The 18,218-nt window shown below is 27.7% G+C and overlaps 1 protein-coding gene across 1 annotated transcript; it reads right to left on the bottom strand.

The window, feature by feature from the left end:
* Nucleotides 1–2,785: 2,785 nt before the first annotated feature.
* On the bottom strand, nucleotides 2,786–14,720 carry LOC142228745 (protein MAK16 homolog). The gene is made up of 4 exons (XM_075299251.1): nucleotides 14,597–14,720; nucleotides 14,488–14,534; nucleotides 13,626–14,403; nucleotides 2,786–3,233 (listed from the first exon to the last, which is right to left on the bottom strand). The coding sequence occupies exons 1-4, from the start codon at nucleotides 14,609–14,611 to the stop codon at nucleotides 3,033–3,035; spliced, it is 1,041 nt and encodes a 346-aa protein (XP_075155366.1). The 5' UTR covers nucleotides 14,612–14,720; the 3' UTR covers nucleotides 2,786–3,032.
* Nucleotides 14,721–18,218: the final 3,498 nt, after the last annotated feature.

The following is an 18,218-nucleotide window of genomic DNA, read 5'->3' as shown; positions in this document are numbered from 1 at the left end:
TTGAGCAGTCTCCCAGAAGCCGTTGGTTTTTGGTACCAATTTAGTCTCAGTTGGTTTCCTTGTCTATGTATTATTACGTCAAGATATGGTAGTTTATTGTCCTGTTCTAATTCCTTTGTAAATTGAATTTGTCTATTAATTTGTCTAATTCCTTTGTAAATTGAATTTGTCTAGAAACCAACAATTTCGAGTTTAATATAGACCTACAGCCGAGATTATGAGATAAAAATCATAAAAATTTTATTTCTATAGAAAATTTTGTCAAAATTGTATTTCTATAGAAAATTTTTTCAAAATTTTATTTTTATAGAAAATTTTGTCAAAACTTTATTTCTATAGAAAATTTTGTCAAAACTTTATTTCTATAGAAAATTTGTCAAAATTTTATTTCTATAGAATATTTTATCAAAAATTTATTTCTATAGAAAATTTTGTCAAAATTTTATTTCTGTATACAATTTTGTCAAAATTTTATTTCTATAGAAAATTTTGTCCAAACCCTATGGGAAATGGATCAACCCCAGGATCGGTATAGGAGTAGTACCTGGTGTGTTTGGTAGGGATCGGCCACTTTAACATGGATTTGTCATTGGCGGGGTAAATTTACACTATTGGACAGGACCTGAACTCATTCCAAAGGACACGTCCTGGAACAACTTAGTAGGACTACCCCATAGACAGGTCCTCATGAGCCAGTCTGGGACAAACTCTTAGGAACCTGTTTCATTTTAAGCATCGGAATCGCACCAGAAATGGCAAGTTTTTCGAATATGTTGAACAATAGATAATTCTGAATGTTATATTTTAGTAGAAGTGTAGATCCAATTAGATTTTAATATCAAGATAGTATAGAAATCAATAAATTATTTGAAAATTTAAAAAAATGTATTAAACTGGAGCACTGGTACTAGTCCTGTGATAGGTCCATTAATGTCAGTTTGTACCAATTTCCGGTAGGGAATTTTAATTCTATAGAAACTTTTGTCAAAATTTTATTTCTATAGAAAATTTTGTCAAAATTTTATTTCTATAGAAATTTTGTCAAAATTTTATTTGTATAGAAAATTTTGTCAACATTTTATTTCTATAGGAAGTTTTGTCAACATTTTATTTCTATAGAAAATTTTGTCAAAATTTTATTTCTAAGAAAATTTTGTCAACATTTTATTTCTTCGCAAAATTTTGTCAAAAATTTGTTTCTATAGAAAATTTTGTCAAAATTTTATTTCTGTAGAACAATTTTATTTCTACTGAAAATTTAATCAAAATTTTATTTCTATAAAAGATTTTGTCAAAATTTTTTTCTATAGAAAATTTTGTCAAAATTTTTATTTCTAAAGAAAATTTTGTCAAAATTTTTATTTCTAAAGAAAATTTTGTCAAAATTTTATTTCTATAGAAAATTTTGTCAAAATTATACATCTTGAAAATTTTTTCAAAATGTTATTTCTAAGAAAATGTTGTCAAAATTTTATTTCTATAGAAAATTTTGCCCAAATTTTATTTCTATAGAAAATTTATTTCTATAAAAAATTTGGTCAAAATTTTATTTCTATAGAAAATTTTGTCAACATTTTATTTCTATAGAAAATTTTGTCAACATTTTATTTCTATAGAAAATTTTGTCAACATTTTATTTCTATAGAAAATTTTGTCAACATTTTATTTCTATAGAAAATTTTGTCAAAATTTTATTTGTATAGAAAATTTTGTCAAAATTTTATTTCTATAGAAAATTTTGTCAAAATTTTATTTCTATAGAAAATTTTGTCAAAATTTTATTTCTATAGAAAATTTTGTCAAAATTTTATTTCTATAGAAAATTTTGTCAAAATTTTATTTCTATTGAAAATTTTGTCAAAATTTTATTTCTATCGAAAATTTTGTCAAAATTTTATTTCTATAGAAAATTTTGTTAAAATTTTATTTCTATAGAAAAGTTTGTCAAAATTTTATTTCTACAGAATATTTTTTCGAAATTCTTGTCAAAATTTTATTTCTATAGAAAATTTTGTCAAAATTTTATTTCTATAGAAAATGTTGTCAAAATTTTATTTCTATAGAAAAATGTCAAACTTATATTTCTATAGAAAATTTTGTCAAAATTATGCATCTATAGAAAATTTTGTCAAAATTTTATTTCTATAGAAAATTTTGTCAACATTGTATTTCTATAGAAAATATTGTCGTAATTGTATTTCTTAGTTTGCTTTTGTTTGCTTAAATTTAAATGGTTTATTCAAGGTATGGTCAATTAATTCTAAGTGTTGACAATTTTCTAATTTTCCCCATTTAATTCTTCACCAACCCTAGAAAAAATTTTCCTAATATAGCAAGTTTTTGAGATATAGAATTTTTATTTGAAATTTTGAAGTTGCAACAACAAGAACGAGAATGTTACTTTCATGTTTGGCACAATTGTATATATGAGCTTAATTTTTCGATATATCGACGAAATATCAAAATTCCTCACTCACTACGTCACACTTGTCCTGGCCTGACCCAATTTCTCAAGATGCATCAATGAGGGTATATTTTAGTCGGTTTATCCGTCTGCTGCCTATATAAATAATTTTTGTTAGGCAAATTTACTTTCGTTAAAAATAAATTCCAACCTATATGGTTTGCACGCAAAGTGCATAGGCTAAAGAGAAGCATGTCAAACTGGTTGTTCTACACTTCATATTATTTAGAATATCATTCAATACTCGTGTTGTTTTTTTTAACCAGATGAGGCAAAAAATAAAATATGCTAATAAAAATTTCATTATCAAATGACGTTGAATTGTATATTCCCAAATTTTATTTGTATTTGATTTATTAAAATATCGATATCATTCTCTTTTACATTTATATTAACTAATTTTGAGTTTTTTTTATTTTGTAAAGAAAAATTAAACAAAGTAAAATGTAATAAAGGTACATACATTTGTATATTGAAAATATAAGGGAAATTTATTTTCATTTTTAATTATAAATACATAATTGAATTGCAGCCGATTAATACGACTACGACAAAATAACAAACTACCTCAGTTATGTATCCTTTGCCGGTTTGTTTCGGTTTCCATCTCATATTCAATTTCAACTTTTGACTTTTTAAGGCGTCTTTTGGGTTTACTTGCGGTAGATGCACCATTTGTTTTGCTGGTTTTAGTTGTTGAAGATTTGCCGGATATAGATTTCGATGGAGATTTAGCGGGAGCTCGAACAAATGCACCAGCAGGTGTATCCTAATAAATTAAATTTAGTTAAATGGGAGTTTGTTTTGTTTTATTAGTTTTCTTTTTTTTATGATAACAAAAACACAAAAACACTTTCAATGCAAAACAATGGAGATTCGAAATACGTTTATGGGTTTCTTAATGCACAACAACATCCCATTAATGGACGGTAGTTGACCGTGATTTTTATTTGTATCAAAATGAATTAAAACTCGAATATGTTTGTTGTCTGTTTATGTATATTACCTAAATGATCTAAAGTCGGTAATGTATAATGTAAACAATAACAACAAAATTTTGCAAGTTGTCGTTTTAATCTTTAGTCTTTAGAAAATTGAATATTTAACTTGGATTTTGATTTTAGATTCTTTTAATAATTTTAATATTATGTTATTGTTATGTAGAAATTAATTTTTTTCACAGAGCGTTTGTTTTCGTAGACATTATATTAAATATTTTTCTGTTGGAGATATTAATATAAGGTAGCTGACGCGATGTGTTGCCAAGTTCACATAAGATTTATTGAAATCTCATTATATTATTTACAAATCACCAAAATTTTATTTCCATAGAAAATTTTGTCAAAATTTTATTTCTATAGAAAATTTTGTCAAAATTTTATTTCTATAGAAAATTTTGCCCAAATTTTATTTCTATAGAATATTTTCTAAAAATTTTATTTCTATAGAAAATTTTTACAAAATGTTATATCTATAGAAAATTTTTACAAAATGTTATTTCTATAGAAAATTTTTACAAAATGTTATTTCTATAGAAAATTTTTTGAATTTTTTTTTTAATTGTGTAAAATTTTTCTTTCTACAGAAAATTTTCTCAAAATTTTATTTCAATAGAAAATTTTGTCATAATTTTATTTATATATAATATTTTGTCAAAATTTTATTTCTATAGAAAATTTTGTCAAAATTTTATTTCTATAGAAAATTTTGTCAAAATTTTATTTCTATAGAAAATTTTGTCAAAATTTTATTTCTATAGAAAATTTTGTCAAATATTTATTTCTACAGCAAATTTTGTCAAAATTGTATTTCTATAGCAAATTTTTACAAAATGTTATTTCTATAGAAAATTTTTTGAATTTTTTTTTAATTGGGTTAAATTTTTATTTCTACAGAAAATTTTCTCAACATTTTTTTCAATAGAAAATTTTGTCATAATTTTATTTATATATATTTTGTCAAAATTTTATTTCTATAGAAAATTTTGTCAAATTTTATTTCTATAGAAAACTTTGTCAAAATTTTATTTCTATAGAAAATTTTGTCAAAATTTTATTTCTATAGAAAATTTTGTCAAAATTTTATTTCTATAAAAAATTTTGTCAAAATTTTATTTCTATAGAAAATTTTGTCAAAATTTTATTTCTATAGAAAATTTTGTCAAAATTTTATTTCTATAGAAAATTTTGTCAAAATGTTATTTATATAGAAAATTTTGTCAAAATTTTATTTCAATAGAAAATTTTGTCAAAATTGTATTTCTATAGAAAAAAATTTGTCAAAATTTTATTTCTAAAGAAAATTTTGTCAAAATGTTATTTCTATAGAAAATTTTGTCAAAATTTTATTTCAATAGAAAATTTTGTCAAAATTTTATTTCTATAGAAAAGATTTTGTCAAAATTTTATTTCTATAGAAAATTTTGTCAAATTTTATTTCTATAGAAAATTTTGTCAAATTTTATTTCTATAGAAAACTTTGTCAAAATTTTATTTCTATAGAAAATTTTGTCAAAATTTTATTTCTATAGAAAATTTTGTCAAATTTTGTTTCTATAGAAAACTTTGTCAAAATTTTATTTCTATAGAAAATTTTGTCAAAATTTTATTTCTAGAGAAATTTTTGTCAAAATTTTATTTCTATAGAAAATTTTGTCAACATTTTATTTCTATAGAAAATTTTGTCAACATTTTATTTCTATAGAAAATTTTGTCAAAATTTTATTTCTATAGCAAATTTTTACAAAATGTTATTTCTATAGAAAATTTTGTTGCCAATATGCCAAAATTATACGAGGTATAATTTTAAGAACAGAATTCGAAACCTTCCAAACTACTGCCTGTTTTTACAAAAGAACCTAAAACCGAAATTGCTTTTTTGACCTTTGAAATTTCCCTTTTGCATTAGAAAGGCGGTTTGCAAAAGCGGAATAGTGTGAACGAAATGTTGGAGAAGCTTTAAAATATTCAGAAATGAAAATCGTTGCGTTCGCTTGGTACCAGTGTTGCCAGTATTTTTCTGGCTCTTTTCCCCAAATTATGATGCTTTCGTTCCCGAAAATCTCCAATTTATTTTTGACAAGTTTTTTTTGAAAAAAAAAAACAAATAAAGGAAAAGGTTCTGCTGTAAAATAAAATAGTAATACTTTAAACATTAAATTTTTGTCAAATCCGGCCAGCTGCAATAAGATCAAGAATTCGAACCAGAACACCAAGAGACTGATGATCGTCTTCCAAATGCTGGAGATATGAAAATGGGAGTTCGGTCACCTTGTATTTATGAACGAAAATTTACTTCTAAATATTCAAGTAGTAAAATTGGATGGTAACACATTGCCAAAGTTGGTAGATTTTTTTATTGTTTGGTAGATTTTCCAAAGAGGTATTTCATAAATTTTCTATATAAAAATAAAAATTTGAGAACATTTTCTACGTAGAAATAAACTTCTGACAAAATTTTCTATATGAAAATAAAATTTTGAGAAAATTTTCTACATAGAAATAAAATTTTGAGAAAATTTTCTAATAGAAATAAAATTTTGAAAAAATTTTCTATAGAAATAAAATTTTGACCAAAATTTCCTTAGAAATAACATTTTGACAAAAGTTTCTATAGAAATAAAATTTTGACAAAAATTTCCATATAGGAAAAAATTTTGACAAAATTTTCTAGATGGGAATAAAATTTTGAGAAATTTTTGTATAGAAATAAAATTTTGTTAAAAAAGATTAAATCGAGTTCTCGAAAAAAATCCCCACAAAAATCCCCAAATTTATGGAAATTCCCACCAAGTCTCCAACTCAGAAATTTCGTCCCCATTCACCCCATTCAAAAAATATCTCCAATTTGGGGGAAAATCCCCAATATTGGCAACACTGGCTGGTACACTTCTCGTGGCAAATTATCTAAAAATAGCCCGTGAAAGGGGTGCAACACACAATGGAAACGGAACTCAAACCTTTGAAGTTCCAAAAGCCAAAAAATCTTGACTCCAAGAAGAAAATGAGAATCAAATCGATTGTGCTTTAGCTACACAGAAAAAAATTTCACGAAAAATTTTCCAATTAAAATTTTAATTGAGTTTTAAAAAATATTCAATTAAAAATTTAATTGAATCAACAATTTTTTTAATTGAAACAAAAATCAATCACAACAATTAATAGTATAAATTAATTTTTTAATTTGATTATTTAATTTTTTAATTGACCTTCAATTAATTTTTTAATTGACCTTAGTTTAGTTTAGTTGATACTATCATTTCTGTGATTGAAGACATTTAAATTAAAAAATTAATTGGATCAATTAATTTCGTGATTGAATCAGAAAAAAAATTTTTTGTGTGTAGGTGGGAGCCACCGTGGTGCAATGGTTAGCATGCCCGCCTTGCATACACAAGGTCGTGGGCTCGATTCCTGCTTCGACCGAACACCAAAAAGTTTTTCAGCGGTGGATTATCCCACCTCAGTAATGCTGGTGACATTTCTGAGGGTTTCAAAGCTTCTCCAAGTGGTTTAACTGCAATGAGGAACGCCGTTCGGACTCGGCTATAAAAAGGAGGTCCCTTGTCATTGAGCTTAACATGGAATCTGGCAGCACGCAGTGATAAGAGAGAAGTTCACCAATGTGGTACCACAATGGACTGAATAGTCTAAGTGAGCCTGATACATCGGGCTGCCACCTAACCTAACCTAGGTTATGTTAATGTGACCTCCTGTTAATCCGGACTCACTTAAACATTCAATTCATTGTGATAACACATATGTTGGCAGGCAATAAGTGCTGCCTACTGTACTGGGTTGTTCGGAAACTTATTTCGTTTTTTACTGACAACGGTTTAAAATGAATTTTTTTGCCTTGCTAAATGATGGCTTTCAGAAATCCTTAGACCCTATGGGCAGCAGTGACAGCCTCTAATTCATTTCATCGAAATTTGTGGGACTTATTTTTGGGATGCTACTCCAAAAGTCGTGGGCACAAAAACAATTCGGTCGTAAACCATGGATGTACCAACAAAACTCGGTACCGCAAATGCAAACTAAAAATGTTTAAAAAATCACGTTCCGGATTTCGTTCATAGTTTACCAATTCGCCAGATGCCAATCATATGGCAAATTTTAAAAAGATAAGAGAGAGGTCTAAGAAATATGCTACTATGGATGGATAAAACCATTGCCATGGTCCTAAAGCAGTAGGTTACATTTGTGCATTGTTCCACTATGGATGCACTGAATAAAATCATTAACATTGGGAATGGGCCAAACAACAGTAGGTAACATTTGGAAGGTTCTACTTAAAGTCAAGACAAAATTTGGTCAAATGCAGCAAAATTCAAGATATTCAGAAAAGTAATTTATTTCATCCACAGATTTATCAATCAAACAAAATAAAGTCGTTTGGATTGGAGACACTTCGTTTCAGCTACCAATTTGGGACAGTTTTAATATTCTTTTATTTTTGATTAAACATTTAAAACAATTTTTATAATTTATAATTGATCACAATTTTTTTATATTTAATTTTTTTCTTCACGCAAATATTTTTGTGATGGAGTTTATGTTATATCTTCTCTTCAATTTATATTATATCTTTTTATTCTCGAAAAGACAAAAAGAAATATTTTCACACACCCACTTTTCTGGTAAACGAAATAAATAATAATAATATCACGTTTATTTCTTTAATAATATCTAATTATGTTTTTGCGCGGAAATACAACGACGCCCCCGTTATTGTATGCCTTTCTGTTGTCGGAGATATAGAATTTTTGTTATTTCACGTTTTTTTTTTTGTATTTTGAGACAACAGATGACACTTTAGCTATTCGTTACTGATCTTAACGCGGTAGATAGTAGACTGTTTAAATGCTATTGAATGAAATTCTTTACAGGTCTCCTTCATACACATAGTAATGATAAAAAAAAATAATACACTACACGTCTGAATGAAAGCAAAAATACAAAATTAAAAAAAAATATCAAAAACTAAAACGATACAGATTATTGTTAACAACAATAAACGTAGTAGCGTTTCATACCGACCCCAGCTAAGAGCAGAAAAAAACATTGATTTTTGTTGACGGTAGAGAGATAATGCTGCTAGTCCGTATATCTTGTGTGTACTACAGCAGTAAGTGCAGCAGCGTCAACAATATGTTTGCTAAGCTCTAGAGAACAGCTCATGCATCAGACTCACATACATCCAAAAACAACAACAATTGTTCGTTACTGATATGAAAAAGATAAAGTTTTTTTCCTATAGACGCTTTTTTTTTATTGTATAAACTAAATAACATAATATTTAACTATTTAGTATACTGATTAACATAACACTGTGCGGATGGTTAACTTATTGTGAGGTCTATTAAGAATATCGCGAATGCAAAATAAACTCATAAATTTAATATTTTATACCCTCTACCATAGTAGTTTCGACTAATTGGTATTTCATCAATAGATTTCGAGGAGTTTTAAAGCTCCTCTCTAAGTAACTTCACATATAGTGTATCTTAGTGCTCGGACTTGGCCGTAAGAAGGAGGATCCTTTATGTACGTGCTGTACTCTATGAAAGAAGGAAATCCTCCCCTTCCCTAATGTTCACGAAAAATATGCCATTGTATTGGAGAAGGAAGTATGTGAGGGTCGTCATTTATGCATAAAGCCTAACGCTCGTTGCTTTCACTGCGCGATTTAATTTCCAAAAACAGGAATCGAATTATCGGCCTACATTTTTCTGCATTCACTTTTCAAACATACGCGGATAAACCCGCTGTATACGCGGTAATAACGAAAATACCATACAAAAATCTGACAATATCGTCTGAAATATCTAATTCTATGTCCCTTCTCTCTCATTTTTGAGATCAAATAGGATCTAATTCCATTTTAACTATCAAAATATATCAAATTTATACATCTTTCAATTTTCTCTCAGGACTTTAAAAATTAATAAAATACAAAATATTGAAATTTAAGCTTTTGAAGTCGTCAATAGTGAAATTTCATTCTATTTTCTTAATGCCTAATACAAAAAAATCATAATTTATTCTTAATATTTTCATTTCTTCAGATGAATAAAAATTTGTTAAAAAATAGGCTTTATGGGCTATTACAAGGACATACATATTGGACTGGGTTTTCCTAAATAGTTTTCCACGTTCTTCTGATTGTCCATCAAATTGTTTAAAAAAACGTTTGGGTTAAAAAATAAAACCTTGGCTTCTTGTGAATAGCTTTTTTTTAATGGAAAGTTTTTATAACATTTATATACAATTTGTTAAACCTTTTATTTTTCATTTTAATTACTTTTCACCTTGAACTAATGTACTAATAATTTAGAGACAATTTTTGCAACATCATGTTGATAAAAATCATCAACGCAAATCATGCATGGATGAAAGTTAGGGTAAAAAAAAACTAATAAGTTTCTTCGTCACAGTAAATACACATAGCTTGACTAACATATTAAGTTTTGAAAGTGTTATAAAGCTATTTTGAAAATTCAAATAGATTTAGACCACCTTTGATTTAAAATTTCTATAATTATTTTCGAATCCCCACCACGGTTGCCACAGTTAGTAGAATTCTACCAAAAAATGGTAGATTTTGAAAAATATTCCCGCCAACTAAAGGGTACTTCACAAATTTTCTATAGAATTAAAATTAGGACAAATTTTCTATAGAAATAAAAAATTCTGAAAAAATTTTCTATAGAAATAAAATTTTGAGAAAATTTTCTATAGAAATAAAATTTTGAGAAAATTTTTTATAGAAATAAAATTTTGATAAAATGTTCTATGTAAATAAAAATTTGACAAAATTTTCTATGTAAATAAAATTTTTCTATAGAAATAAAATTTTGACAAAATTTACTATAAAAACAAAATTTTGAGAAAATTTTCTATAGAAATAAAATTATGACAAAATTATATAAGAAATAAAGTTTTTAGAAAAATTTCTATAGAAATGAAATTTTTGGAAAATATTCTATAGAAATAAAATTTTGACAACATTTTCTATAGAAATAAAATTTTGACAAAATTTTCTATATAAATAAAATTTCGAAAAAATTTTTTATATAAATAAAATTTTGACAAAATTATCTATAGAAATAAAATTTTGAGAAAATTTTCTACAGAAATAACATTTTTAGAAAATATTCTATAGAAATAAAATTTGGGCAACATTTTCTATAGAAATAAAATGTTGACAAAATTTTCTAGAGAATTACAATTTTGACAAAATTTTCTATAGAAATACAATTTTGACAAAATTTTCTAGAGAATTAAAACTTTGAACAAATTTCCTACAGAAATTTTTTATAGAAATAAAATTTTGAGAAAATTTTCTATAGAAATAAAAATTTTAAAAAATTTTCTATAGAAATAAAATTTTTAGAAAATATTCTATAGAAATAAAATTTTTAGAAAATATTCTATAGAAATAAAATTTTGAGAAAATTTCCATAGAAATAAAAATTTGACAACATTTTCAACAGAAATAAAATTTTGACAAAATTTTCTATAGAAATAAAAATTTGACAAAATTTTCTAGAGAATTAAAATTTTGACAAAATTTTCTATACAAATACAATTTTGGCAAAATTTATTAGAGAATTAAAATTTTGACAAAATTTTCTATAGTAATTTTTTATAGAAATAAAATTTTTATAAAATTTTCTATGTAAATACAAAATTTGACAAAACTTTGTATAGAAATAAAATTTTGACAAAATTTTCTATAGAATTAAAAGTTTGAAAAAAATTTCTATAGAAATAAATAGAAATAAAATTTTGATAAAATTTCTATAGAATAATGAATAAATAAAAATGAATGAATAAATAAAAAAATTAACAAAATACAATTTTGGGAAAATTTTCGATAGAAATAAAATTTTGACAAGATTGTCTAAGAAATAAAGTTTTTAAAAAAATATCTATAGAAAAAATTTTGACAAAATTGTCTATAGAAATAAAATTTTCACAAAATTATCTATAGAAATAAAATTTTGAGAAAATTTTCTATAGAAACAAAATTTTTAGAAAATATTCTATAGAAATAAAATTTTGGCAAAATTTTCTATAGAAATAACATTTTGACAAAATTTTCTACAGAATTACAATTTTGACAAAATTTTCTAGAGAATTACAATTTTGACAAAATTTTCTATAGAAATACAATTTTGACAAAATGTTTTAGCGAATTAAAATTTTGAAAAAATTTCCTATAGAAATAAAATTTTGATAAAATATTCTATGTAAATAAAAATTTGACTAAATTTTCTATAGAAGTAAAATTTAGAGAAAATTTTCTATAGAAACAAAATTTGGACAATATTTTCTATGGAAAAAATTTTTACAAAATAAAGTTTTTTTGTTTTGTATTTTTTTTTATATTAGTAGATCATTTTAGAGTCGATAGGCAACCGTGATACCCACACGGATGTCTTAATGATAGTGAACAAGAGACAGGGATAGTGGACATGAGACAGGAAAAACTAAAACTGAAATTTGTTTTTAACTAACCTAACTTGGACTCTGCAAGGAGTTCAACCATCTTTATGGGGAAAGATTATATTACAAATCCAAAAATTAAAAATTGGCTTTTATTTGTAAAAAAAAAAAATAAAAAAAATCGATTTGTAAAAAAAAAAAAAAAAAAATCGATATCAGCTTTTTGTAATGTTCAAAATCGACTTCTGACGTTTTTAAATTTTTTATGTTGACCAAACTCGATAACACGACTTAAGGGATTTTCATAGTTTAGTTCCATAGGATGAATAATTTAATATGGATCCTGTTAATATCCACTCCGCGTGTGTTTACACGTCACCTGTATCTCTCAATTTGGATTTTAGTTTTTGTTTTTAATCCTATTACTGTTCCGGTTCAAACATGCATTGCTTTCGTGAGGTCACACTTAAGAGGTGTTCCGGACTACACTTCACCCCGTCACAGACTTTAAAAATGTACACCAACATTTTTCCTGTGTTAAGTAGTTTCCAAAGTTAAGCAAAGATTTTTAACACAAATAAATAACAGATTCTGAAATTATAATGGTTTTTTTGCTCATTTTATTGAGCTATATCACTTGCACATACCACGAAATACGATTTTAAAAAAATATATAAAATTTGAACAAAAATTTCTTCTGACTGGTTTATATGTTAAGGGCTTGTTCTTACGATTTATTCCATTCTACTGTAATTGTACCGACAAAATAGGTATTTTATAGTTTTTGTCTTGAAATTAAATGGATTGCAGAAAAAATCGATCAGAAGTGTTCTCACGTGTGACTCAGACCAACTAACTTTTTGAGAATGTGTATGGTGTGGTATACAGTGCGGTGAGACCCAGAACACGTGATAGTTATCAGGATTTAAAAGTGAACTTTTAGATTTTTTTCTTTTTTTTAACAACTTTTATACAATTTAAAGTCACTTAGCAACCATGAAGTTATTTTTTTTTAACTTTTTAAAAATTTGAAAAAACCGACTTTCGAGTTTTTCAAACGTTGGCTTTTTAACCTTTAGACTTTTTCACAAGAAATCGGCTTTTTGACTTATGTGATGATTTTGAATGCGATTGTTGGAAAGATGACTTTTTATATTTTGAATTTTTATTGATTTCTCTTATCTACTGATCAATGGGTGTAACTTGTCTTTCTTAAGGCCGGTTTCTCAATATCTTCGTATTATTTATCGTGTCTGTAAAACAGCTTATCACATAAAAAAATATTACCAAATCGGTGATTTATCCTCCGTTCAGGTATTAATCGGAGGACGAGAAACGGGCCATTGCACAATGTGTAATACACATGGGAACAACATAACAATACTGACCGGATAAGATCTTACTTAAAAAAAAAATAAAATTCGAAATCTTTTAGTTTTCCAAATCTACGAATATGCGATGGCCAAATCGATTTTTGTTATTGGCCAAATTCAATGAATTAAATTCCTTTTTGGTCAAAATCGACAAATTGACATCAATTTAAAGGCAAACAAAAAAATAAAATTTTTTGAGCAAGTCTACCATTTTTGCCATAGCATTGAGCTAGATGTCCCAATTGGAAATCAACATTTTTATACCGAACCGATTAGTTTTGCATTGAAGATTTTTGTCATTTTAATCACTTTTGACAATTATCTTAGAGCAATACTTACCTCAATGTCGGAGCCAACATCATCATCGTCGGAATCCTCAAAATCACTATCAACCTCCACTTCTTCCTTCTCACCAGATTCACTAATGGCATCCTCGTCATCACTATATTCATCGTCATCATCATCGTCGTCAATTTCTTCTTCCGAATCAGCCTCAACAAACTCTTCATCGAGTAGATTTTTCCTGACCTCACTATCCATTTCATGTTCCAGTTCTTGTTCTTCTTCCATATCCTCCTCAACTTCTTCGTCATCTTCAACTTCTTCGGCTGCCAAAGCCTTATTAAAAGCAGCCTGAGAGAAGTTGTAGATATCTTGGTATGTGCCACGTTTTAAACGTTCCATCAATTCCTTTTCTATGTGATTTTCTATTTTAGCTGCAATCAAAGCCTTTTGTTCACGGCGAGTCTCACGCCTCTCGATCTTTGTTGACAATGGTACTATAAGTTTTTGCCTTCTCAGTTTCAGTTTACGCATTCGTATTAAATATTGTGTAATTTTTAAAAATCTTTGCTTATTTTTGGCAATCATATACTTGGGCCAAAATACTAAATTTTCATTGATTTGTTGGATAGCCTTTTCAAAGTTTCGCGAAAGTTTTACACGTTCCCACAACTTGCTAGGCATGTGGGCTCTTTCCGCTGTCTTCATATACAGGTATATGATACCTTTTTCCTCACGCACAGTGGCATATTGTGAATTGGCCAAGGGACACGTTCGTCGGGTACACAAACCTGTAAGATTATATTCATGGCGGCAGAATGTACGGGTGTCTGTTCTATTGGTTTACGATTGAAGGAAAGGTTTTCAGAACATGAGTACAGGTCAATAACAACAAACATGTATGAATCGTAAAACTTACTTGACTTTGTGCGAGCAGAACGATTTGTTAATGATGCTCCATACCACCTGCCAATGTAAAACCAAAAAGTTATTTGTTTGTTGTAGTTTTTAAACTTATTTCTACTCACATCATCGTGTTGCATCTTTAATTTATATTTATTGAAAAACTATTCTCGAAACGTAGAAGAAAACAATTGAATCGGCAACAACCCAACACGTGCAGGTTCTCCGCTCTTTTGAATGGTTTCTCTCTTCAAATATGACAGCTGGGTAGGAAACCGTAGTTGTATTTTTTAGTAGGAAATATTGCACAGTGGGAACGATTCACTTAAAATGCTTTTCTATAAATGTAGGTTCCTGTTCCACAATGAAACTCGTTCACGATACCCTTTTTAATTCACTCTCTAATTCCGGTATTAAGTTCGTGTTTCACAAGTGAAAAATCCACGGTTGCTTTTCTTTACGAGCTTATTTTAGGGATGGGAATATTTTTAAATTGATAATTTTGGGCCATTCCCTCTTACACTTTAAAATAAAGCAAATTCTTTATCTGCTATATATTGAAACGTTTTAATAAAGTAAGCGCGAACAGCGAACATAGTACTGAACTTATGAAATATAAAAAAAAAATCGAAAGTATTTTGCCATCACTACCCTGCCAAAATTTCAAAGTTCCATTTCATCCTCATCGCTACCACAGACTCGTAAATGTCACCACAACCATCGCGAACTGTGATGGGGGAAGCATATCAAAAAGTACAAAATGTACATGAAAGTATTTTGCCATCACTACTGTTAGAAGAGCCATTTTATTTTTTGTGAAACGCCAAGCGCAACCAGCTTGTTATATTTTATTTAAATAAAAACGAAAATAAAGTTCTGAAAACATAGATATTACGCTTAAAATTGTGAAAGGTATATGGTGAACAATTTTCGACTTTCCAAATAGAATAAAGTGATCGTTTTTCAAATATTTTTTCCAGGCACGCTGTCTCCATCGAAAATAAGCAAACTGGCTGATAGACGCTGCAATATGTAACTTGCTACTTAAAACTCAACATCATTCTTTTATTAATGCAAAAAATTATGTTAAATGTGATGAGATAAACCGAAAAATGTTATATTTATAAGAAATTATAAATGTTTAATCAAATCAATAAACATCTACACAATCGTGTTTTACTTGACCACAATGATTCTTCTACAATTACCTTAAAATGCACTTTTTCTGATAGTTTGCAGGGGTTCTTATTGGCGTCCTTGAAATTGATCTAAATAGGCACCTAATAATTGCACTGATGAGAAACTTTTTCGTAGTAACTTGGCGTGGTACAACTTCTCAATAGTGACGGCGCTTTTTCGACGAGTTTTTGATGTCGTATACGATTGTTTTCGACGTGATGGGGATTCTCAGTAGTGCCGTCAAATTCAAAAAATGTTGGCATCCAATACGATATCCAAAACTCCTCGGAAAAGCGCCGTCACTATTGAGAAGTTGTGCCACGCCAAGTTACTACAAAAAAGTATCGCATGAGTGCAATTATTAGGTGTCCTTCTGGATACATTTAGAAAGACGCCAATAAGAACCCCTTCAATCAATCAGAGATAGTTGTAAAAGAATCATTGTGGTCAAATAAAACACGATTGTTTAGATGATTATTAATTTTATTAAATATTTATAAATTCTCATAAATATAACATTTATACGACTATCACATCACACTTAACATATTTTTATGCATTAATAAAAGATTGAAGTTGAGTTTCAAGTTGCAAGTTACATGTTGTAGCGTCTATCAGCCAGTGCTTTTATTCCCAATGGAGGCAGCCTGTCTGGAAATATATTTGAAAAACTATCACTTTATTCCATTTGGAAAGTCAAAAATTGTTCACCAATATACATTTCACAATTTTAAGTGAAATAACTATGTTTTCAGCACTTCACTATCGTTTTTATTTAAATAAATTATAAGAAGCTAGTTGTGCTTGGTGTTTCACAAAATATAAAATGGCTCTTGTAACAATAGCGATGGCAAAATACGTTCATGCGAATAGTGATGGCAAAACACTATCACAGTTGGCGATTGTTGCAGTGTCACATACGAGTCTGTGGTAGCGATGAGGATGAAATGGAACTTTGAAATGCTGGCAGGGTACACTTAAAGACCGGTACTATGTTCGGTTTTCACGTTGAAATTTTTGCGGTCACTTTCTTCAAACAATTCGATTCAAAGCAACCCAACAAACACAAGGATGAGCATTTTTCATAGGTAACGCCATATCAATTTGATAGCGAATCCCATCTTCAACATTAATTCAAAAAGCCTAGCAAATTGCTTGCTTTCAACAAATTTTCCAATAGGTTTGAAGTATTAAAATGAAATTTAGTTTGAAAAGTTGTTGCTAATATGTTGAGAAATTGTTGCTATCGTGTTGTATTCTACTGTTGAGGGTAATGTCTGTTTTTTGTTGAGAACGCGATTTTCTCAACAATTTCTCAAATTGAATTCTAATCTAATTCTTTGAAAAAATGTTTGAAAGCGTATTGAATATAAACATTTCTCCAATGCTTGTGTTTATTGGGAAATAATTTAACTCACTCATATATCGATTTTCATATCATTATTTTTGAAAAAGTAATCGCGAAAATAATGTGATTTTCAACTTGAAAACCGAACATAGTATCGGCCCCAAAATTCTAAAAGGTATATTGCTGAAGTTGCCGATATTTCAAATAGAGTAAAGTGATATTATTCCAGAATTTTCCCAAACATTCGATCAAGGATAGAAACAATGGTTGATATATGCTACTTCATCAGAAGAATATAGCTGAATTGCAACTTGTTACTCAACATCATTACTTTATTATTGTAAAACATTATGTTCAATGTAATATTATTCATATAAATGTTATACATGGAAGAATTTATATATTTTTATTCAATCTTATAAACTTCTAAACAATCGTGCTTTACTTGACCACAATGATTCTTTTATAATTCACAAAATCCACTTTGTCTCACGACTGCTTTCGACGTGGTGAACATTCTCAGAAGTTCCGTTAAATTAAACAAATTGCCGGTAGGAAATTTTCATTACCAGGAGCAGTGTGGCCATTTTTGGGATTTTTCAGCTAGATTTAGCATTTATTTTTTGTATTTAGTAAGAATTTAGCATTTTTTAGTTTTTTCTCATTTATTAACTTAGCATTTTTAGCATTATTTGAAGCACAAAATTTCAAATAAGTAATACTTGTTAGAGTAATAAGTTTTGCATTTGCAACACAGAAGTGAATTTAGACATACCGATGTCCGTCAGTATGTCTGCCCAAGTGTTCTTGAAAGTATAGGTCGTAATATAAGTCCAATCATCCTCTCCAAGTTTCGTACTTGAATCTGGCTAACACTTTGTGTATTTATTAACCGCTCTTCCTCCAATTTTGCAAATTATATTTTATGAATTTATTGCATGGAAATAGTTAGTCAAATCAGAACAATTTAGATAAATAACTCCCATATATATGTACTGATCTTTGGCGCAAACCTACTGCAACTTCAAAAAGTCAGCAAGATTTTTTCGGATGTTGCTCTCATATATATGTGTCCCGATCCTTCCATAAAATGGCGATATTGTCATTTATTTTTACATTTTAGTGAATGATTATCCACTGTGAAGGTTTTTAACCCTGTGAAAAACCAACCTAATCGATTCAGTTTTATTATATAGCTTATATACATAAATCTCGCCAGA

This window comes from Haematobia irritans, chromosome 3 (assembly GCF_050003625.1).
Source record: "Haematobia irritans isolate KBUSLIRL chromosome 3, ASM5000362v1, whole genome shotgun sequence".
Classification (NCBI taxonomy): Eukaryota; Metazoa; Arthropoda; class Insecta; order Diptera; family Muscidae; genus Haematobia; species Haematobia irritans.
The sequence above is the reverse complement of the archived record's forward strand: the minus strand, read 5'-3'. Positions and strand labels throughout refer to the sequence as shown.

What these genes read in the sequence shown, in the direction of transcription:
- LOC142228745 (XM_075299251.1), bottom strand. An exon ending in TTCTGCTCGCACAAAGTCAA is followed by an intron (nt 14,404 to 14,487) that starts GTAAGTTTTACG and finishes GTAAACCAATAG; the next exon opens with AACAGACACCCGTACATTCT. An exon ending in ATGTTGGCTCCGACATTGAG is followed by an intron (nt 3,234 to 13,625) that starts GTAAGTATTGCT and finishes TTAATTTATTAG; the next exon opens with GATACACCTGCTGGTGCATT.